This window comes from Neoarius graeffei, chromosome 23, assembly GCF_027579695.1.
Source record: "Neoarius graeffei isolate fNeoGra1 chromosome 23, fNeoGra1.pri, whole genome shotgun sequence".
Classification (NCBI taxonomy): domain Eukaryota; kingdom Metazoa; phylum Chordata; class Actinopteri; order Siluriformes; family Ariidae; genus Neoarius; species Neoarius graeffei.
Genome location: NC_083591.1, coordinates 42,900,301 through 42,924,289, shown reverse-complemented (window position 1 = coordinate 42,924,289; position 23,989 = coordinate 42,900,301). Strand labels below are relative to the sequence as shown.

Genomic DNA, 23,989 nt, shown 5'->3' with positions numbered 1-23,989 from the left:
GCCGGCATCATCTGGAGCTTTCAGACACTTTCACCATCATGACAACTTTAGCTCAACTTCTTCACATGGCCATGACTTAAAATAGACCGAAACAGTGCAATGGTTTTGAAAAGAATTACTGGTTAATTTGCGAAATTGAACGTTCCAAGAACGCTAAGAAAATAAAACTATTACAAGGACGCAACTTTTGTACTTTGTGTAACATTTTCACAGTCGGAGTATGTTTCAGGGTCAAATCCAACTTCCGTCAAGGCCATATCAGCATTTTTGAAGGGTCAGAAATGAAGCTCTCCCTTTTTTTAGAATGACATTTCTACAAAACAATAGGGCTACCTCATTTGAAACTATTTACTGGATGCAGTGTTAGATGATAACCTTTATGTTTTTAAATATATACCCCCCCCCCAAAAAAAATTTAAGTTATTCCACAAAATCGAGTCGTACAGCTGATAGCCAACGAGGCACATAGCACAGAGTTGGCTATAAGCCATGTACAACGAGATTGAGTGGAATAACTGTTTTATTCTATCCACTTTCACTGGATTTTGAGAAACAGAGCATTTTTAGTTTTATTTTTTGCAAATTTGATAAATAAAACCTTTATACAAAATGTCCGACAAATATATGTATGGACTGTACACAAATATATACAGGGTCCTCCATGATTATTATTGGAACCTCTCTAACCCCGTAATAAAAAAGGGTTAAAAAAAAACACCTTTTGGTGAAGTCGCTTCATCTCACACTGAAAAAATGAGAAAAATCCAACCTTTAATTGAAATAAATTTATTCAGAGAAAAACAAATCCCTCATCAAGAAATAATTATTTTCAATAAAAACACGTGCCACTATTATTGGCGCCCCTATATTTAATACTTTGTACAACCCCCTTTGCCAGTAAAAGAGCACCGAGTCTCTCCTATAGCATTATATAAGGTTGGAGATACAGAGCAGGGCATCTGAGCCCATTCCTCTTTATACAGTCTCTCCAGATCATCCAGGATCCGAGGCCCTCTCTTGTGCTCTCTCCTCTTCAGCTCAGCCCACAGGTTTTCAATGGGGTTCAGGTCAGGGGACTGAGATGATCAGGTCAGAAGTTTGATTCTGTGGTCAGTGAAGCATTTTTGTGTTGGTTTGGACATGTGCTTCAGATCATTGTCCTGCTGGAAGATCCAATGATGACCTGGCTTTAGTCTCCTTTCAGAGGCAGCCAGATTCTGATTTAAAATGTCCTGGTATTTCATGGAGTCCATGATGCCATGTACCCTAACAAGGTTTCCAGGGCCTTTGGAGGAAAAACAGCCCCAAAACATCACAGAACCTGCGCCATATTTTACAGTTGGGATTGGGTTCTTTTCATTATAGCCAGCCTTCTTTTTACACCAAACCCACCTTGAGTGTTTATTGCCAAAAAAAGCTCCATTTTTGTTACATCAGACCAGAGAACACGGTTCCAGTCAAAGTTGTCATAGTGTTTCACAAACGTCAGACGCTTAAGTTTGTGGTTAACTGACAGAAAAGGCTTTCTTGCATCATACCTTCCAAATAATCTCTTGGCATGGAGGTGGAGTCTGATGATGGTCTTGGAAACCCCAAGATTTTTTATTTATTTATTTGCACATGATAAAAGAGATTTACAAGAAAACATAAATGGAACAAAAACAGAAAACGTGCTGGGGAAGAAAAAAAGCACAATGGCTTGTTCTAAGTCTTCCTCCATTTAAATGAACAAGTAATTAATACAAATTTAACAAATTAGAGAATAACTATATTAACAATAGTAAATAATAAATAATAACATAGATAATAATAATATAATAATTGGTAACAAAATTATACATTAAACTGTAACTGGTATCATAACTGAAATAAATATAAACAATGTCAATTGCAGATAACAAAATATAAGTTAACGAGTGAAAATAAGAAACGAATAAAATGTAACCTAGGATCTATACATAAAGTTAAAAAAAAGTATAATTGATTGATTTCGAATGGTGAATAAATATTGTACTAATAACAGAAGCCTGGTGCATGGTGTAGTGTAATATTTTACAATTTGATCCAAGACTGAACTATATTTAAAGATAAAGGTCAAGTGTGGCTGGGGAATGAAAATAGGTGGTTTTTGAGATTACGTTTAAAACTAATCATGGATGTAAAACTTTTAAGGTGGAGGGGGAGGTTATTCCAGTCAATTACACATTTGTATTGAACACTCTTTTGACCAAGGGATGTTCGCACTAGGGGGATATGTACTATAGTTGGTCGCTTTGTCGAGTTTGGTAAGCATGAAATTGGGAATTAAGATTTAAAAAACTATCAAACATGTCTGGAAGAGAATTTCTAAGAAATTGGAACGTGAAGATATTTAGCTGAAGTCTATTGATATCAATAATAAAATCTTGTAATTCACCAACAGTGATCCTTGGGGATTTTTTTTTTTTTGCCTCTCTTACCCTCCTCCTCACTGTCCATGAGGGCAAAATAAACTTGGGTCCTCTTCCAGGCAAGTTTGTAACAGTTCCAGTTGGTGTCCACTTTTTTATTCTTGCCCTAACAGTAGAAATGGACGTTTTCAGGTGAGTAGCATTTTTTAATAACCATTCCCTGACTTGTGAAGTCAACACACTTCTCCCTCATTTGGTTTATGTGTTCTCTTATCTTTCCCATGTTGATGGATGACTATCCCTGTGTCTGAAATCACTCCCTACTCACTATATAGGGCACTATATAGTGAGGACGCCATTTTGTAGTGCTGTCCGAAACCTTAGTGAGGATTATTTACACCCTATATAATAGTGCACTCAAAGTATCCCACAATGCATCAAGAAAAGTAGTGTACAACCGATGGTCACTAATCAAAGCAATGTATCCCATCATGCATTGCGGTCGTCCTGAAAGAAATCAAATTAAAAGTCTCAAATTTGATTTAATAAAAGGCAGCGGCAAAGAAGAAAGTATTCAGCCTTGATTTAAAAAAAAAAAACCTGAAAGATGCAGGTACTTTTGTATTGATTAATGTGGGAAATACGCTCAGTAGAATATGGATTTATCACAAAAACACATGCATGTATTTATTATTTTGAAAACCCACCAGCTGACTGATCTGGCACGTTTTAATTGCGCAACAGTGATGACGTAAATACCAGCGTGACGGACTAGTGTCCGAAAGCGTTTTTTCATTTTACCAGTGAGCTCACTATACAGTGAGTCCTCTATACAGTAATTCCCTATATAGGGAGTAGTGAACGAGTGAGCAATTTCGGACACAGGGTAAGGGAATTTGGCCTCTGTGTCACCTCATATTTGTTCCCCAGTTAGTCAAGAAGTCATGGATTGCAGCTTGAAAGTTCCTACACACTCCAATCAACTCAAAAATACTGCACAATTTAAATGGGAAACATGCTTCAGTTACATTTTCACTATAATTTCCAGCAGTGCCAATAATAGCGGCGCATGTGTTTTTCTCATCTCATCTCATTATCTCTAGCCGCTTTATCCTGTTCTACAGGGTCGCAGGCAAGCTGGAGCCTATCCCAGCTGACTACGGGCAAAAGGCGGGGTACACCCTGGACAAGTCGCCAGGTCATCACAGGGCTGACACATAGACACAGACAACCATTCACACTCACACCTACGGTCAATTCAGAGTCGCCAGTTAACCTAACCTGCATGTCTTTGGACTGTGGGGGAAACCGGAGCACCCGGAGGAAACCCACGCGGACACGGGGAGAACATGCAAACTCCGCACAGAAAGGCCCTCGCCGGCCACGGGGCTCGAACCCGGACCTTCTTGCTGTGAGGCGACAGCGCTAACCACTACACCACCGTGCCGCCCGCATGTGTTTTTGTTGAAAATAATTATTTTTTCTTTATGAGGGATTTGTTTTTCTCTGAATAAATTTATTTCAATTAAAGGTTGGATTTTTCTCATTTGTTTTGGTGTGAGATGAAATTCACCAAAAGGTGAATTTTTTTCTAACTGTTTTGACTAATCTTTACAAGGGGTGCCAATAATTGTGAAGGGCACTGTACATCTAGGACTTGACGTCTGTACAAGGTCTCGAGGACTTGAGTCCTGTCTTGAGATTTTTTTCTTGTTCTAAATTGGATATGTCTGACTGATTGGCATTAGTAGTTGGTCTTGGACATTGGGCTCGCTAAACGTGGTATTGACTAGGAGTTAGTAAAAAAATAATGTTGTTGTTTTTGCATGCACAAGACTGACAAACAGCCTGTTCACGGGGCAAAGCATGAATCAAGCTAACTAGTTGAAACTTTGCCTCGGATGCATTCCAGTCTTGATCTTGACTCTGTTTTTCATTTGGACTCTTTGGACATGCTTAAGATTCGGTCTTGACTTGATTTCAGCTTCTTGACAGGCGGTCTTGACCACAGCCCTGTATGATATGCTATGGATTTGATGTAAATTCTGAATATTATTGATCTACAGTAAAAACACAGTTGTTTCAGTTCAACTGATTTTACGAGTTCATGCAGGACCTGAATTCGACACCTGTGGACAAAAGGATTGGAGGTCATGATAGAAAAGTTCCACATCAAGCTCTTTTCATATCTGCCATTAAAATACAGCATGGCGTGTGCAGGGATTTCGAAGAATTATTATTATTATTATTATTATTATTTTTATTTTTTTTTAAATAGAGCAAAAATTAAGAGCACACCAATGAATCTGTAGCAGGGGCGATTTCTCAGAGACAACAAGGGAAGCCAAGCTTCCCCTAAAATTCTCTCCCCAAACTGCGGCATCTACGACGTTGAATTCTCATTAAAACAATAACTTGCATAACATAATATATGCCCAAGATTGTATTTACGTTCATAACTATCCTGTAACTTATTTGAGTGATGTCTGACAAACTTGCAGTTTGCTACGAGAATCACCTTTGCTGCCAGGCTGTAACCAGCGTTGCCAGATACTGCTGACGTTTTCCAGCCAAAATATGTTCAAAACCCGCCAAAATGCACTTAAAACCGCCCAATCTGGCAACACTGGCTGTAACCTTTCTTATTTCAATGGGCTCTATGCGCTGGCAGCCGGGTATCCGTTGCAGTCTATGAGAGGGCTCTGAACAGCCAATTTCGGCTAGTTGTTATTGGTTAAAATCGACAAAATCGTCACTTCCAGGGCAGCCGGGCTTCTCTGGGACTAAACGAGACAGTGGGAGGGGCAAGAAGCCGGGCTGATGAAGGATTATTGGAGGTAGTGTTTGAAAGACATGAGGAGGGCGGGCTCTGTACTTCGGCGTCAGCGAGGAACACGGAAGTATGATCAGTCAGTCCCCAGCGGATGTCGAGAAAGTGTAGTCGTGTGCCAAAGTGCTGTCCGACTTTCTTTTCATATAAACGTTTCTTCTCATTGATGTCTCTGTACATTACTCTGTAAATAAATGTAAATATTACTCGTTGTGCTCCGTTAACTTTCATCCATTCTATCAGTTTGATCATTCGTGAATTCACTCGTTTATTTCATTTGTAGTTCAATCTGGTTGTAGGCTAGCTTGAGCCTTATTGGGATCTGCAGTGCTAGCTGCTAACAGAAATTGGTGAAGTCTCTGGAAAGCACAACCAGCTGGTATGACAGGGTCACAGACCATTTTCTGGAAAAGGAGCGGAGGGCAGAATTTGTGTATAAATAGTGTGCATCATATAATGTTCATGAATCTGAAGTGTGTATATTGTTCAGTAATGTTAAGAGAATGGTGGGCTCTGTGTTATAGGTTATACCTGGGTATAATATTCAAGGTTCTGTGTGTTGCATAGCCTACCTGGTTATGAATTTCCAGACTGTGTTGCAGAAGATGTTCAAGGATGTGTTGCACAGCTGGGTGTTGTGTTAAAGACTCTGTGTTGCATATCAGGGTATGATGTTCAAGGCTCTTCGTTGAATAGCCAGTGATTTTTGGATGTTTGATATTTTTGATTAAGGATATGAGGCACTAGCCTGGCAAGCCAGACTATAACATGAAATGTACAAGCAAAAATACTTTCTGCCACTAGGTGGGGTTGTCTAGTTCACGATGCTAATGGGGCACACCTTTCTATGCTTTGATATCCGGCCTACAGGTTTTACGATGAATGCGTAAAATGGGCTTCCCGTTTTAAAAACCAGCAGCCGCCACTGATCTGTAGTCAGTTTAAGAAATAACAATTTTACTGAAAACGGCAACAGTGTGGATTGTCAGTAAAATGACGCTGCATTGTTAATGGTAATATTGGCGAAACTTGCTTCGAGCAGCTTCACAAAGCAGTAATGTCTCTCTCGTCTAGCGTGTAATCATTGTCTGGGGTGAAGTTTTTATATTGGGTATATATGGGTCGTTTCTGAAAAAGGAAAATGGTTCTCTCATTACTTGCGCCAACACTGTGTTGGTGGAAAATGAATATTAGTGTGTGATGGATGTCAAGGCCTTGGAAGACATTTTGTGATTTACAGGCACTTTTCTGATACTTTATTTAGACTTGCCCCCACCTTTCGCTCTCTCTCTCTCTCTTTCTGGCCTTGGGTGGACTGTTGCTCTGTGGCGTTTGCGCTGTTGCTTTATATAGCTTAGCATTCACCGGAGACATCAGACCTTGACTCATAAAGATGATAAAACTCCGACACGTCGTCAAGCTCGGCCATCCTGACAGTAGTGTGTGTGTGTGTGAGAGAGAGAGAGAGAGAGAGAGAGAGTCAAACAAGGCCATTGACAAGGCCTTAAACTCACAGGTCCTCTGCAACTCACCCGTCATCCGAAGCCATTGTTTCGACTCAATCACGCCCACATTCAGAAGCCTCCATCACACACCTGGACAAGTGTGTGTTCAGTAAACACAGACTGTGTGGAAACTGTTGACTGAGAGTTTCGTCAGTCAGAATGCATGCACAGAGACACACACGCTCACGCAGTGCGCATGCGAGCTCTGTGCTTCAATCTCCAACTCTCGAATGGGACTCATTTACAATATCTGAACAGAATCATTCTGTCACTCACACACTGCACTCTGTAAATATAGAGCCCTGTGGGACAGCCTTCACATTCTGCCTCTATTGGACATGTTGACACGTAATTAACTGGGCATTAAAATAAATGTTTTCATCGAATTAATTGCACGGCGGCACGGTGGTGTAGTGGTTAGCACTGTCGCCTCACAGCAAGAAGGTCCTGGGTTCGAGCCCAGCGGCTGATGAGGGCCTTTCTGTGTGGAGTTTGCATGTTGTCCGCGTGGGTTTCCCCCAAAGGCATGCAGGTTAGGCTAATTGGTGGCTCTAAATTGACCGTAGGTGTGAATGGTTGTCTCTGTGTCAGGCCTGCGATGACCTGCCGATTTTGTCCAGGGGGTACCCCACCTCTCACCCATAGTTAGCTGGGATAGGCTCCAGCTTGCCTGCGACCCTGTAGGACAGGATACGCAGCTACAGATAATAGATGGATGAATTAATTGCACTAACCTTAACTCTAAGCTTAGTACAAATCAGATTTTTTGCAATATCCAATTTGTACGATGTTTCTTGTATATCTGACTTTTTTTCCAAAATGACTGATGACAGTTTTATTTTAACACTCCTTTTTGCTACAACACATTTTTCATATACATTTTTACATACGGGCGGCATGGTGGTGTAGTGGTTAGCGCTGTCGCCTCACAGCAAGAAGGTCCGGGTTCGAGCCCAGTGGCCGGCGAGGGCCTTTCTGTGCGGAGTTTGCATGTTCTCCCCGTGTCCGCGTGGGTTTCCTCCGGGTGCTCCGGTTTCCCCCACAGTCCAAAGACATGCAGGTTAGGTTAACTGGTGACTCTAAATTGACCGTAGGTGTGAATGTGAGTGTGAATGGTTGTCTGTGTCTATGTGTCAGCCCTGTGATGACCTGGCGACTTGTCCAGGGTGTACCCCGCCTTTCGCCCGTAGTCAGCTGGGATAGGCTCCAGCTTGCCTGCGACCCTGTAGAAGGATAAAGCGGCTAGAGATAATGAGATGAGATGAGATGAGTACCAGTCAAAAGTTTGGACACACCTTCTAATTCAATGCTTTTTCTTTATTTTTATGAATGAAAAGTCACTTCGTGTCTTAAAGTAATGATGGATGCCGTTTCTCTTTACTTAGTTGAGCGGTTCTTGACATCACTACAGTTGTAGAATAGGGCTATTTACTGTGTTTTTATTATTTATTATTTACTGTTTTGGGCTCAGACGTATTAAGAAGGCAAGAAATTGCACTAGTTAACTTTTGACGAGGCACAATTGTTAACTGAAAAGCATTCCAGGTGACTACAGTACCTCATGAAGCTGGTTAAGATAGCTCAATAGTGTGCAAAGCGTCATCAAGATAAATGCTGGCTACTTTGAAGAATCTAAAATATCAAACATTTTGGGGGTTTTTAACACTTTTTTTGTTTACCACATAATTCCATACATGTTCCATGTGTTATTTCATAGTTTTGATGTCTTCAGTATTGGTCTCCACTATAGAAAATCATCAAAAGACAGAAAAAAAACTATGAATGAGTAGGGGAGTCGGCTATAATCCATGTACGATGAGATTGAGTGGAATAACTGTTTTATTCTATCCATGTTCACTGGATTTTAAGAAACAGAGCATTTTTATTTTTATTTTTTGCAAATTCGATAAATAAAAACTTTATATAGAACAGCCAACAAAATCATTTCCGCTTAGAATGTAAACAAACCGGCCAAATGACAGTAGCAATTTGTAAAAATGCTGTAATAATAATTCATGAAAAATAATAAAGATACGTTCTTACCATCAAATTCTTTAATTGCATATTTTGTTGCTTTTTTGTATTTTTTTTTTTTGGGGGGGGGTTCTTCTTCTTCTTCTTGGTTTTTTTGGTGGTTGGCAAACCAACTTAAAGGTGCATTACCACCACCAACTGGGCTGGAGTGTGGAACAGGAGATACTGGGGGGAAAAAACAAACCAAAAAACTGTATTCTTTAAGCTATTTCTGTTTCTTTTAAATACTTGATAATGATTTTTGGGGTTTTGTTTTCAAGTAGAGTTTTCATTTCATCCTTGGTTGGTTCAGCAACATGCTCCACCATTTTGTTTTTCTCTACTCACGGTATACTGTATAAGCTGATAGCCTAGTAGTAGAGTAGCCAGTCAGAGCACGTGATTGCTCATATCCAGTGAATGTGGATAGAATAAACACACACACACACACACACGTTATTTACCAGCTGGGAGGTCCGTATTGTGAAATACCATGACCAAGGTCTTGAAAGTACTAACCGAGGCCCTCTGGGCCAAGGTTAGTATTCAAGGCCGAGGTCACGGTATTTCACCGTATGGACCGACCTTAAGCTGGTAAATAATATATTTATTTTTTTCTTTACCAAATTCTAACAGAAAACGAGAGCGCCCGAAAGGGAAAACCGAGCCGAGCCGCCATTTTGAATTCTCATTCACAGCTGTAATGCAAATTGCTTCCTCCTCGGTATACAAGTGCACTTCCATGGCAGGAAAAAAACTACATTTTGCCGCCTATGTAGTCCCCTATTTATACAAAATTGAGTCATTCAGGATTCAGCCATGTTTTTGCTCGGTGTTTTTGCTCGACCAAAGTTATACAGTATTATGACCTTTATATTGCATAAATAAAGCCATTTGGTGAAACTCTGAAGAAGAGATTGTACTGGTTTAAAGTTTTTACCTAACGTAATATTATGTATTAGGATAACATAGTCCAAAATGGGCCTCATTAACTAATCCCTTAGCAAAAAGTAATATACTTAAAGTTCATTTTATTAAGTATGCTTCAGTATAAGTATAGCAAGTATACTACAGACCATGTACTTTTAGTGTACTAGAAAATATACAAATTTAATACTTTTTCGGACTAAATTGGAACATTTCAAGTTTATAAAAGTATACTTTAAAGTTCATTTTAAGTTTGCAAAAGTACACTTTAAAGTATACAACAAGTACACTCATCTATGTACTATCAATGTACTTAGTATATCCCTCTCGTATGCTTAAAGTATACCACAAAAACACTTATCGATATACTGCCATTGTACTAGCTATATACTTCGAGTCCCTATTTTTAGTTTATTATTGTATACTTTAAGTATACTGTTATAAACGCTGGTTATTTCACTAGTTTACTTGTTATACTTTAAGTTTGCTTGGCATATTACTTGTAGCTTACTATTTATATACTGGAAATATACTCCTTAAAGTATTCTTAAAGTTTACTCATACTGTATGTACACAAGAGTGTGATGCATTTACAAAATCACAAGACATAATGTTGAAAACAAGTTTGATATATTTTCAAACATTACAAAAACAAAGACCTATGAAATCAAGTCCTTCCTTACTGGAGAAAATGAAAGGCAAAAGTGCACATTTGCATGTAAAAATGTAAACATAATGGTCTCTCCAAGATGAAGTCCTTATTTGTAAAAAGTGGTAAAGCAAAACTTGTGCATATGCTTGTAAAAATGTAAACATAGTGTCTTCAACTGAGAACTAAAGTCCTTCCTTGTCAAAAAAGGTAAAAGAAAAGTGCACACCTTTGGGACCAAAAATAAATAACTAGATAGAAACAAAATCTGTACTTTTATGATCAGACAGGCCTGTATGTAAAGATTCACAAATCAATGTACAAAGCACTTTCCTATATGTTATTAAAAAAAACTGAAACTGTTAATGCTGTCTGGCCTGACATGATCAAAACAAAATGCGTTCTTGTTGAAACAGCTGACGCTATGTACGTAACACCATTGCCAAACCCTTATGAAAGGGACTAGCTTGATCAATAAAGTCAAGTCAAAAGTTCTTCTGTTTTTGTGTATGATTTTAAGGTACATAAAGATAATGCAATTGAGCACACATACTATATACTGTAAAGTTTTAAACTCCAGCATTATATTATATTAATATGTAAATTAAATGTTAAGCATGAGTCAATGACTTGACCTTATTATGCACTTGGAGTAAGATATACTAAGTATTAGTACTTTGTGGCAGAAAAACGTAAAAAGTATACTAAAGTATAAGTGTAAGTCTTAGTATTAATGTACTTAGTCTTAGACTTTTGTTTATACTTTTCAGTATAAGCCAAGTAAACTTCACTATACTATTCTTAAGTATATAAAATATAGTTTATAAAAAGTCAACTTCAAGTATACTTCCTCAGTTTTAGTAAAAAATAAGTATACTCATAGTACACTTGAATAAACTTCTTTTTGCTAAGGGATGAGATCAAACTGTTAGCAAGTTACATGTTTTTAGTTTTCTCCTGAAATGTTTTCTTTTATTTCTTCTTCCTCAGGGTAGTAAAACTCGCTTTCGCTGTGAACACTGTCATTATCACTATCCATGCTGTAAAATTAATGCTATTTTGAATCCTCATTCATGGCTGTAATGCAAATTGCTTCGTCCTCAGTATACAAGTGCACTTCCATGGCAGGAAAACAACTACATTTTGCCGCCTATGTAGTCCCCTATTTATACAAAATTGAGTCATTCAGGATTCAGCCATGTTTTTGCTCGGCGTTAGCAAATTACAGGTTTTTAGCTTTCTCCTGAAATGTCTCATCTCATCTCATTATCTCTAGCCGCTTTATCCTGTTCTACAGGGTCGCAGGCAAGCTGGAGCCTATTCCAGCTGACTACGGGCGAAAGGCGGGGTACACCCTGGACAAGTCACCAGGTCATCACAGGGCTGACACATAGACACAGACAACCATTCACACTCACATTCACACCTACAGTCAATTTAGAGTCACCAGTTAACCTAACCTGCATGTCTTTGGACTGTGGGGGAAACCGGAGCACCCGGAGGAAACCCAGGCGGACACGGGGAGAACATGCAAACTCCGCACAGAAAGGCCCTCGCCGGCCACGGGGCTCGACCCCGGACCTTCTTGCTGTGAGGCGATAGCGCTAACCGCCACACTACCATGCCGCCCTTCTCCTGAAATGTTTTCTTTTATTTCTTCTTCCTCAGGGTAATAAAACTCGCTTTCGCTGTGAACACTGTCGTTATCACTAACTGGTGACTCTAAATTGACCGTAGGTGTGAATGTGAGTGTGAATGGTTGTCTGTGTCTATGTGTCAGCCCTGTGATGACCTGGCGACTTGTCCAGGGTGTACCCCGCCTCTCACCCATAGTCAGCTGGGATAGGCTCCAGCTTGCCTGCGACCCTGTAGGACAGGATAAAGCGGCTAGAGATAATGAGATGATATATATATTACCTGTAATGCTGTAGAATGTCCATGAAGCAAGTTAAGTCACTTATGGCCCTTTTCCACTACCCTTTTTCAGCTCACTTCAGCTCGCTTCAGCTCACTTCAGCCCGACACGGCTCGCGTTTCGACTACCAAAAACCAGCACGACTCAGCTCGTTTCAGCCCTGCTTAGCCCCTAAAACTCGCACCGTTTTGGAGTGGGGCTGAAGCGAGCCAAACCGTGCCGACTGAGGTTGGGGGCGTGAGCAGACACTTCCCTGTGCACTGATTGGTGAGGAGGCGTGTCCTCACATGCCCACACACGCCCCGCGAGCGCGCTGGGATCTGTCAACACCGCAAACCCGGAAGAAGAAGAATTACGAATTGCGAGAATTTCTGAAGCCTTATGCGCCTCGCCTCATCTATACGCTCTTGCCAGTATCTGTTGGCGTTGTCGGTGACAACAAGCCACAGCACCAAGACCAGCAACACTAACGACTCCATGTCCTCCATGTTTATTGTTTACTATTCGGGTCGTGAGACTACCGCTTAAAAGCTCACTGAATCAGTGACATACAGAGCATCGTGGACGAGTTCGCGGAGCGCAAGGCTCGTCGTATGCCCTTCAAATAATGCGCGCAGTAGGCTATTGATGTTTTATTATGAGCCATGTACAGTATGTCGCCTAATGTTTTTTTGTTTCTGAGTTACATGTTCGTTTGAAGGACTTAATGTACAAAATAACATAGTTGCACCCCGTAGTGTTGAAATTGGTAAACACAGTGCATTCAGTGAGGTTTGCACCGCCCTCCTTTTATTTCTGACTCTTCCTGTCACCACTCTGAGCGCTCATTCGTATGCCCTTCAAATAATGTGCGCAGTATAGGCTATTGATGTTTTATTATGAGCCATGTACAGTATCCTAATGTTTTTTGTTTCTGAGTTACATGTTCGTTTGAAGGACTTGATGTACTAAATAACATAGTTGCACCCGGTAGTGTTGAAATTGGTAAACACCGCAGTTGCGGACATTTTGTAGCCTAAAATGATGTTATGATAAGCTTTAATAAAGGGCCCGGTCATTTGCCCCGCCCCCGGCCCGGCTCTGACTTGTTCCGCCACTGTCACTGATGTCACTGTTTGCGCTGCTTAACGACATCACGTGACGTCCACCCACTTTCGCTAACTCCACCCAATGTGTCCACCCACTTCCAGCCAGCACGGTTCAGCGCGGTTGTAGTCGAAATGCAACTCCAACAGCCCCGCTCAGCTCGACTCAGCTCGACTCGGCACGGCACGGCTCAGCCGCGTTTGTAGTGGAAAAGCGGCATTACAGTATAACAGCACTAAAGAGCTGGTTCCTGTGTGGGTTTTTTTCTTATGAAGACAAAAATGCAGTCCAAAAAATGAAAAAAAAACCAAAAACAACATTTATTAAACAGAGAAAGCCACTATATGAACAATATGACAAGTCACTGCGAGTGAGTTACTATAAAATGATACTGAGTGCTTTAGTTTAATACAAGAATGAGTCAAATGAAAATCTTCAATTTTTTTTATTGTGAGGGTTTATTTTTTAATGGTGTCACAAGACCATCGTTTTTCTAAATAATCTCTTACCTGTTCATGAGTGTCTGGATTCCGCACGAAAAAAAAAATAATTTCATTTCATTCAGCACACCATCATATAAATCTGTGGTTTGTCTAACAGTTAGAAATAATGTCAAAGCTGTATTTATAGAAACTTAACCAACACCTTCTGACCAGTCAGAATTAATACGTGGCTAGATTGCGTTGCCAGGATGTGCCTGGTCTCTTACAGATGTAATTTGTTTTTAATGCTGCAAAAGCTGTACTGTCTGGCTGGTGCTCCTGCTATTTTCATCTGGTATTTTCCCCACATTTTGGCACCTCTGAAATAGTGGTAAGGCATTTTTTTTTAATTGTGCTTTAACAAAAATTGTATTGCGTTGCCCTTGTTGAAAAAAAAACAACAACAACAAACAAACAAACAAACAAAAAACCACTCCCTAATCAGCATGTCCTTACTGATGAGGTGCCAATTTTTTCACTCACAGTGGGCGCACAAATTCCCCACAACACACGCTGGGTACATGAAAAGGGAAGGATAGGAGGTTTATTCAGAGCTGCTCTGGCAAACATACCAACATTTTCTCTCTCTCACAGTTTGTGACCAAAATGTGGGGTTTGTGTGAAGCCGCTATTGTAGGTCAGCTCTGATTGATTTGGCAGGTGGCCTGTGCCATGTGCTTTCTACCAAGATTAGAGCTTTCTCTCACTCTTTTACCTCCCGCCAGCAGACCCTTTCTCCTCCTCCCTCCGTCCCTCTGTCGCCAGTATGGCACGCTTCCTCTGTTCTCAAGCCTCTGACTCAATCCTGCTCCTTGCTCGACCAGGCCTCACACCAAATTTCCTATTTTTGCTTCAGTCCTGGATTAGGAGGGTTAGGAAGTGTTGTAGTTCCCAAATGGTGCAAAAAAAAAAAAAGTCTGAACCCTGTATTTAACTGTCATTCTTGACTAGAACATAGTGAGAATGCAATTTGCCATGCTCTTGTTTGGTAAGAACGATGGCTTAGTTTCTGTTGATAGTGAGAATTGCTGGACAATCTGTTCCATTCTGCAAATAGAGAATTAGAAATCCAGCTCCCAAATCGTCCAGCTGTCCTTTTGTCTCAGCAGCAGCTTGAATTTATCACGTCCATTATACTTAGCCTTTTTGAATCTGTACTTGTTTTTTGTATCCTAGTCTTAGGCAACTTATATTACTGCACTTCTTCTACCAAACTTCATTGGTGAACCAAAACATCTTTCGTCTCTGGAACATCTGTCAATAATTTTACGCTGCAGTTGCTAAGCTAATGTCGGTCATGAATAATGGAAGTCTATATTAAAAGTCTGTACGTGTTGTATTAGGATTGATGCTGGTCTACACCTGGAATAAGCAAAAAAAACCAAAAAAAAATTTGGGAGTTGATAGTGATACATAACAGCTTGAAGCCTGTCATGACAACTGGTCATAAAGACCACTTATCTCATCTCATCTTATTATCTCTAGCCGCTTTATCCTGTTCTACAGGGTCGCAGGCAAGCTGGAGCCTATCTCAGCTGACTACGGGCGAAAGGCGGGGTACACCCTGGACAAGTCGCCAGGTCATCACAGGGCTGACACATAGACACAGACAACCATTCACACTCACACCTATGGTTTAGAGTCGCCAGTTAACCTAACCTGCATGTCTTTGGACTGTGGGGGAAACCGGAGCACCCGGAGGAAACCCACGCGGACACGGGGAGAACATGCAAACTCCACACAGAAAGGCCCTCTCCAGCCACGGGGCTCGAACCCGGACCTTCTTGCTGTGAGGCGACAGCGCTAACCACTACACCACCGTGCCGCCACAACCGACTTTTTGTCAGAGTCATAACATGATAATGTGATTGTCATGATCAACAGCTAAACTAAATAAACTAGAAGGGCACGTGCTAGAGCCACATATTTGGATTTGCATCAAAATCTAATTAATTGTTCCTTGGCCCATGGCCTACTTTTCCTCCAAATTTCATCCAAATCCATTCACTACTTTTTGAGCTACATTGGGAAAAGTTAAAAAAATAAATACTGGATCCACATACATATCTGGATCATGGATCTACATGCATATCTGGATTTGCATTAAAATCTAATCAATTGTTCCTTAGCCCATGGCTCACCTTTCCTCCAAATTTCATCCAAATCCGTTCACTACTTTTTGAGTTACATTGGGAAAAGTTAAAAAAAAAATTGGATCCACATACATATCTGGATCTTGGATCCACATACATATCTGGATTTGCATTAAAATCTAATCAATTGTTCCTTAGCCCATGGCCCATCTTTACTCCAATTTCATCAAAAATATGTTCACTACTTTTTGAGTTACATTGGGAACAGACAAACAAGCAAATGGAGGTGAAAACAGAACCTCCTTCAACAAAGTTGGCAGAGGTTATCAGGGCTAAAGAAACTATACAAAACTGTCTTACAGTGTCATGAGGTTGCCATAACTTTGGAAATCTTAAACAGTAATATAAAATAGTAAAATAAATAAAATAAAAAAATACTTTATTTAATAGCCAAGTCAAACATATGTAAGTTTGTTCTTGTAGTTATTTGTAAAAATCGTATCAGCCAAAATATGAAGTTAGGCTACATTATCACAAACAAACCTGACTTACAAAGAAACAAAATGCATTTGTTTGGTTGTTTTATAACACAGCACTGAAAATTTGTTGATTTATTGTCTATAACAGCAGCTCTGACACTCTAAGAGCAAGCGGACACTCTGTATAAACAGGTTAGATAAAAGTGTTCATATTGCTGATATAGTCGAGTCAAGTCAGTGTATTTGTATCACGCTTTTAACAATAGACATTGTCCCAAAGTAGCTTTACAGGAAAATAAAGGTTTTAAACATATTAACTAATATATTTATCCATAATAAATTTATTTATCCCTAATGAGCAAGCCTGAGGTAACGGTAGCAAGGAAAAACTCCCTGAGAGGACATGAGGAAGAAACCTTGAGAAGAACCAGACTCAAAAAGGAACTCATCCTCATTTGGGTGAGAACAGATAGCATGATTATAAATAACTCACTTCTATAAGTGTGTCCTATATGGTCAAAAAGTGCAATTATGTAACCGGGAAATTCATTATAGTTTTAACATGAATTCTATTTTGTTGAAGTTATCAGCTGTTCAGTCATGGAGACTTGAGTGTAAGACTGTTCATGACAACTGCAGTCCCAGGGGCGTGTTTAGCCTATTTTTGGGGGTGCTCAAGCACCCCCAAAAACGAGCTCAGCACCCCCTAGCTCAGCACCCTCAAAAACACTGCTTTTGGACGTAATTTTCAGAAATAAGTGCCCTTGCGCACTGAGCAATGAATGTGTGCGCGGGCGTGTGTGTGTTCTTGAATTCACCTGTTACGTGATAGTTCTATGACCAGTAAAATACCTCTCCTCCTTGCATCCCCTCTGATTGGGTTGCCTGTACGCGCAAGTGCTTGCTACGACATGGTGTTTTTTTTAACTGGATTCCACGCCGATGAGGAACTCGAAGTAGCACCTGAGTATTACTGGCATAGCGAGATGTGAAGGTACGGACTGGAGTTACAATTGTTAAACACAACACAATAATATGCATAATGCAATATTGATGTTCCCTGGTCTATGAACAGAATGATAAAAACGACATTTATCATCCATATCGAGATACTTTTGTGCACAGCTGTACAAGTGCTACGGTGCTAGACCACCGTGTGTTAGTCAATTTTATTTAATGTAACATAGCGTTTACGTTTGCTTTATCATTCTTATCATGCTTATCATGCTTATCAACAAAAAATATAAACTAATGTAAACTAATGTAAAATCATAATAATACACACTATTATTACACAATACACAATAACACATTAATTAACAATTACCACTGTTCAAAATGAATAGCTCCAACATTACAAATGCAGTAGTAGGTCTTGTTTAGTTAAAAATATAACGTAAATATTTGTGTCAGTGGTTGTAAATGTGTAGATATCATAGTTTATTGGGTCAGCTTCTGTTAAAACATTGCATAAGTCTAGTCTTGTCTAGTCTAGTCTTCTTGTCTAGTTAAGTCTAGTCTAAATGCGGAATAAACGTGGAAACACTGTCATTCAAGCCAGGTGCCTCTGTCAGCTCTGGGGGCTAAGCACCCCCAAAGATCAGATGCTAGAATCGCCCCTGTGCAGTCCTAAAGTTATCATGGCAATTGTAGACTTAAGCCATCGTAGCAAAACTGTAAGTGTCCAAAGCCATCTTCTAAGTGTACCTTTAGACTGTCCATTTGGAGCCATCCTGCACTGGATTGACGTGAAGAGAACTCCAACCAGAAGTAGGGCATGAGGATGGATCAGGCAGATCATTTTACCGGTAGTTATAGATATAGTGACGTTTTCTGTCAGGAAATGTTTATATAACATTTTTTGGAAGGAGTCTCCAATGTCAATGCTTTATAACTGTCCGAGGTAAAGTGTTAACAGGATTTTTTTTTAACTATGTTCCCAAGTTTTAAAGGGTAACTCCTGTATTTTTTAGCCTGGGTCCTATTTTCTCATCTTTTTGGGTCCAAATTTTTACTAAGGACAAAAACGATTGAAATCAGTCCAGTATTGAGTTACAACGTTATAATGAGCGACCGCAAAACAGCTATACAGTGTAATTCCATGGGGCAAACATCCACATCAAAGTAAACAGCTTGTTTTCACCACTGACAGGCTCATAATGTTATTATAAGTGTCTGACAACATGGAACGGATCCCTACAGAGATACACCTGTATCTGTTTACCTCAATAACTGTCAATGACTGTTTCTACACTCATTGCTTTACCTTTCTCTTCTTCTGGTCTCTGACGCAGCATCCCATTCAGTGTCTATAGTCTATTATCACTGAGGAAATAAAGCCTAGATGGGTGGAAAAAAAAATCTCAGAATTTCCCTTTCAATGTAACTGTAAATGTATGCAAAGTATTTATCGTTCTTTAAAATATAAAATTTGTTTGTATTGGTAAATTCCTGTGGTATAAGAGGAATTGGAAAATAATTAACTCCAGGGTATGCGTAATAACTGCAACATAACTGCATGCCTCGTTGTGTGTTATTCCTTAGATTAACTCCAGTCCAGCTCTGCACAGTTTGATGTTTTCTCTTCCCTCAACACACCTGGCCCACCTCATTAAAGGGCTGAATAATTAGCTGATCAGCTGGATCATGCATGTCTACAGTTGGGAAAACATCAAACTGTGCAAGGTACCGTAGGGGGTCTCCAGGACTAGAGATAAGACCTGTCAGCCCAGAAAAAGTCATAATACTACATTATGTCACACTAATGCACACTTTTCCATGGAGAAAATGTGGATCACCCGAATTTTACCCAGTTTACAGTGGTGTAGTGATTAGCATTGTCGCCTCACAGCAAGACAATTCTGGGTTTGAGCCCAGTGGCCGACGGGGGCCTTTGTGTGTGGAGTTTGCATGTTCTCCCTGTGTCTACATGTGTTTCTTCCGGGTGCTCTGGTTTCCCCCACAGTCCAAAGACATGCAGGTTAGGTTAATTGGTGACTCTAAATTGACCATAGGTGTGAATGTGAGTGTGAATGGTTGTTTGTCTCTGTGTCAGCCCTGCGATAACCTGGCTACTTGTCCAGGGTGTACCCCACCTCTCGCCCATAGTCAGCTGGGATACGCTCCAGCTTGCCCGTGACCCTGCACAGGATAAGGGGTTACAGATAATGGATGGATGGACATGCTTATATAGGTTTATAGTGCTAATCATGTGGATGCCATGTAGCCCTCATCATTGTCATCACTGGCAAACCTGATCCAGACTTGAGGCGAACCATGTTTGGCTGACTTGGCCAGAATTGCAGCAGTAGGGTGGCTGGTTCCTTTCTGCACACTTACACATTCACACCTATGGGCAATTTAGATTAGCCAGTTAACTTAACTGCATGTCTTTGGACTGTGGGGGAAACCAGAGCACCCAGAGGAAACCCACTCAGACATGGGGAGAACATTCAAACTCCACACAGAAAGGCCCCCGTCAGCCATTGGGCTCGAACCCAGAACCTTCTTGCTGTGAGGCAACAGTGCTAACTACTGCACCAACATGCCGCCCCCTATGAATTCTAAAAGTACAGTTCATAATATATCATGATAAAAATGAAGGAAGTTGCATAGATGAAATAGTTTTATATCACATATTAGCTCAGAACTGCAATGACCTGGCGACTTGTCCAGGGTGTACCCTGCCTTTCACCCATAGTCAGCTGGGATAGGCTCCAGTTTGCCTGCCACCCTGTACAGGATAAGCGGCTGCAGATAATGGATGGATGGATGGATGGATGGATGGATGGATGGATGGATATTAGCTCAGATACCTGTACCAGTGCTAATCCAAGCAGCCGATCATATGGCAGCAAAAATTGAGATTCATCGGATTTTCTAATCAACTGTCCAGTTTGGGGTGAATCTGCACCCACTGTAGCCTCAGTGTAGCCTCAGACTCCTGATCTTGGCTGACAAAAGTAGAACATGGTGTGGTCTTCTGCTTTTCTAGCCTATATTAGGTAGTGAGTAGTGGACATGTCACTATTAGTGATATATCACTGCTACAGGGAGTGATGACCCTGCCCCACATGAGTCCCGAGCTCAGCTGGCTCCAGCTGACAGCACCCGGTAAAGGACCCTGTCCAGGTTATGGACAATAGAGCGCCTCTGGCAGCAGGGAGGTGCTGACTTACTCAAGCAGAAGACACTTTTGCAGTACAATGGTTGAGTAAGGCATCTTGGTACTTGGATTAACTGAGTTTTACAAAGTCATTGAGCAACAGTACCATCCAGTTCGAGGACACTGCGGGGCAGCTTTGAAGCTTTCCAATCATCGCAATCTTTCGTGCCATCGGAATAGAAGCTCTTAAGTCTAGAAAAGCATTTATTGGGGGCACGACAATAAATGGCTTGACTTACCGTGCAAGGTACGGAGGTGCAGCTAAATGCTTCCTAGTCGTCATCGGACACGATGGATTACCATATATTGTATCCTATCTGCCTGAAAGTTGTGCATTCTGAAATGCTTTTCTGCTTACCACGGTTTTAAACAGTGGTGATTGAACTTACCGTAGACTTCCTGTAAGATAGAAACCAGCCTCTCTCATAAACAAGATGTTTCTGGCTCCAGAACTGGATGTTTTGCGTTACATCCCAGGAGATCATCAGCTTTGTAAATACTCAGCCTGTCTGGCACCAACAACCATGCCACGGTCACTGAGATCAGATTATTTTCCACCAATTTTGATATTTAACCCAAGCTCTTGCACTGTATCTGGATGATTTTGTGCATTTTACTGCTGCCATTTGTTTGGCTGATCAGATAATTGCATGAATGTGCAAATGTAGGTGTTTTTATTAAGTGTCCAGTGAGTGTACAGTGTATACGTACTGTGTATATACAGTACCAGTCAAAAGTTTGGAAATGCCTCTAATTCAGTGGTTTTTCATTATTTAAAAATTTTCTGAATTGTAGATTAATACTAAAGTCATCGGCATTATGAAGAAATATATATGGAATTATTTGGTAAACAAAAAAGTGTTAATCAAACCAGAATATGTTTTATATTTTAGATTCTTCAAAGTAGGCACCTTTTGCTTAGATGACAGCTTTGCACATCTTGGCATTTTGTCAGTCAGCTTTACGAGGTAGTCACCTGGAATGGCTTTCAGTTTACAGCTGTGCCTTGTCAAGAGTTAATTTCTTGAATTTCTTGACCTCTTAATGTGTTTGAGACCATCAGTTGTGTTGTGAAGAGGTAGAGTTGGTATACAGTGAATGGCCCTATTTGAGTACTGTTCTAATCTATGTTATGCCAAGAACTACTCAACTAAGCAAAGAAAAACGACAGTCCATCATTACTTTAAGAAATGAAGGTCAGTCAGTCTGAAAAAGTTTGGGATGAGTTGGACCGCAGAGTGAAGGCAAAGCAGCCAACGAGTGAGTACTCGGCACCTCTGGGAACTCCTTCAAGACTGTTGGAAAACCATTTCGAGTGATTACCTCATGAAGCTGATTGAGAGAATGTCAAGCTGTAATCAAAGCAAAAGGTGCCTACTTTGAAGAATCTAAAATCTAAAACATCTCTCATCTCATTATCTCTAGCCGCTTTATCCTGTTCTACAGGGTCGCAGGCAAGCTGGAGCCTATCCCAGCTGACTACGGGCGAAAGGCGGGATACACCCTGGACAAGTCGCCAGGTCATCACAGGGCTGACACATAGACACAGACAACCATTCACATTCACACCTACGGTCAATTTAGAGTCACCAGTTAACCTAACCTGCATGTCTTTGGACTGTGGGGGAAACCGGAGCACCCGGAGGAAACCCACACGGACACGGGGAGAACATGCAAACTCCGCACAGAAAGGCCCTCGCCGGCCACGGGGCTCAAACCCGGACCTTCTTGCTGTGAGGCGACAGCGCTAACCACTACACCACCGTGCCGCCCAATCTAAAACATATTTTGGTTTGATTAGCATTTTAAAGTTTACTAAATGATTCCTTCCGTGTTGCTGCATAGTCTGGGTGACTTCAGTATTAATTTACAATGTGGGAAAAAAAATTAAAAAATCGAATTTGAAGGTGTTTCCAAACTTTTGACTGGTACTGTATATATAGTTTAATAGAGAAGTGCAATCTTTTTGAAGTACATGCAAGCTTACAACATGGGGAAGCCATGGCCTAATGGTTAGAGAAGCAGCTTTAGGACCAAAAGGTCGCTGGTTTGGTTCCCTGGACCAGCAGGAATGGCTGAAGTGCCCTTGAGCAAGGCATCGAAACCCCAACTGCTCCCCAGGCTGCTCTAGGTATGTTGTACATCGCTCTGGATAAGAGTGTCTGCTAAATGCAGTTAATGTAATGTAAGGTAATATAATGTTCATGAATATTATTTGGGAATAGTGTGTTACGATCATGTATTAATGACTGGAGACTCGCATTTGCAAGATACTACTTTAACTGGTGGGAGATTCAGGAAAGTGAGAGGCCCAAGTGTGAGCATGAGTCATGACAGCACATTGAGGGGCTTTAATTGGTACAGAAGTACTGTGAGATGTAGCTTGTGTGTGTGCGTTAATAGGCACAGTTTTCTGACTCAGGTACTTCTAGCGCTTCATTATTACTCCTATTATAGCCGATGTTCCAGTGAGGAGGCGAAGGATTGCTGGTTGAACAGTATTTGCTGACATCCTGTTGATTAGTGTTAGTTTTTGCTCCCTCTTTTTTTCTTACAACTATCCTGCACTAACTTCTGGTTACTAGCATCTGCAGCCCTTGTATGTCTGCCCAGTCCTTGAACAGCTAGATGCTTAGACAGCTAAATGAAGAAATGTAATGTACTGTAAAGCATAACCAGAAGGTGGAAGTGACAGGACGGAAATCATGACAGACATGTTTTACTCTGTTGTGTTTCAGAGGACAGGAAGCTGTTTGTCGGTATGCTGAACAAGCAGCAGACAGAGGAGGATGTGTACCGCCTTTTCGAGCCTTATGGAGTGATTGAAGAGTGCACCGTATTGAGGGGTCCTGACGGAAACAGCAAAGGTGAGAAGAGGTTCCTGTCTTAAGTCATGTAGTAGATATACTATATTTGTGTGTGTTGTACCTGTTTATACCATGATGCTGTTCTTGATCTCGATTCTGATTGGTTAGAAGGTGTTGATTCATTTCTTGTACCAGCAACTTGGTATCGTACTTCTAGCGACAACACAACTCGCAGGTGTATATCAACGTGTTTGATTTAATACGTTATTGTTTCTATGGTAACAACCAGAGGAGAACCGTCTCAGGTCCTTCTACGCCTTCAGAGAAGGCCCAAACATGTCAGTATTTCAAATGCTATATTTCATTTCTTTCATTCTTTCATAATTTCATTATTTTTATTCTCTTCTCATTCTAATTTGCCTCATTTTCTATCAAATTTGCTTCAGAAATGAAAGGGTTACTGTCCTGAAAACATTAAAATAGATGTAGATCCAATGAGATTTCTTTTTTTGTTTGTTGTCTCTAGGCTGAGAAGAGTTTAGAGCTGGCTCACTCATTGGTTAGGACTTCACTGCCAGGACAGAAGGCCATGGCAGTGTATTTTTATTGTTGGAAGTGACAAATGAATTAACCAATCAGATTTTGATT

General features: G+C 40.7%; 1 protein-coding gene across 4 annotated transcripts in view; it reads left to right on the top strand.

Annotated features, from left to right (window-relative positions):
- LOC132871743 (CUGBP Elav-like family member 5) overlaps positions 1-23,989 on the top strand; it is a 472,273-nt gene that overhangs the window by 364,990 nt on the left and 83,294 nt on the right. For 2 of the 4 annotated variants that reach the window (XM_060906214.1, XM_060906212.1), the window contains exon 4: positions 23,273-23,401. In XM_060906214.1, coding sequence (XP_060762197.1) covers positions 23,273-23,401 — 129 coding nt within the window. The remainder of the gene's footprint in view (positions 1-23,272; positions 23,402-23,989) is intronic. The other 2 variants (XM_060906211.1, XM_060906213.1) reach the window with 1 other exon arrangement.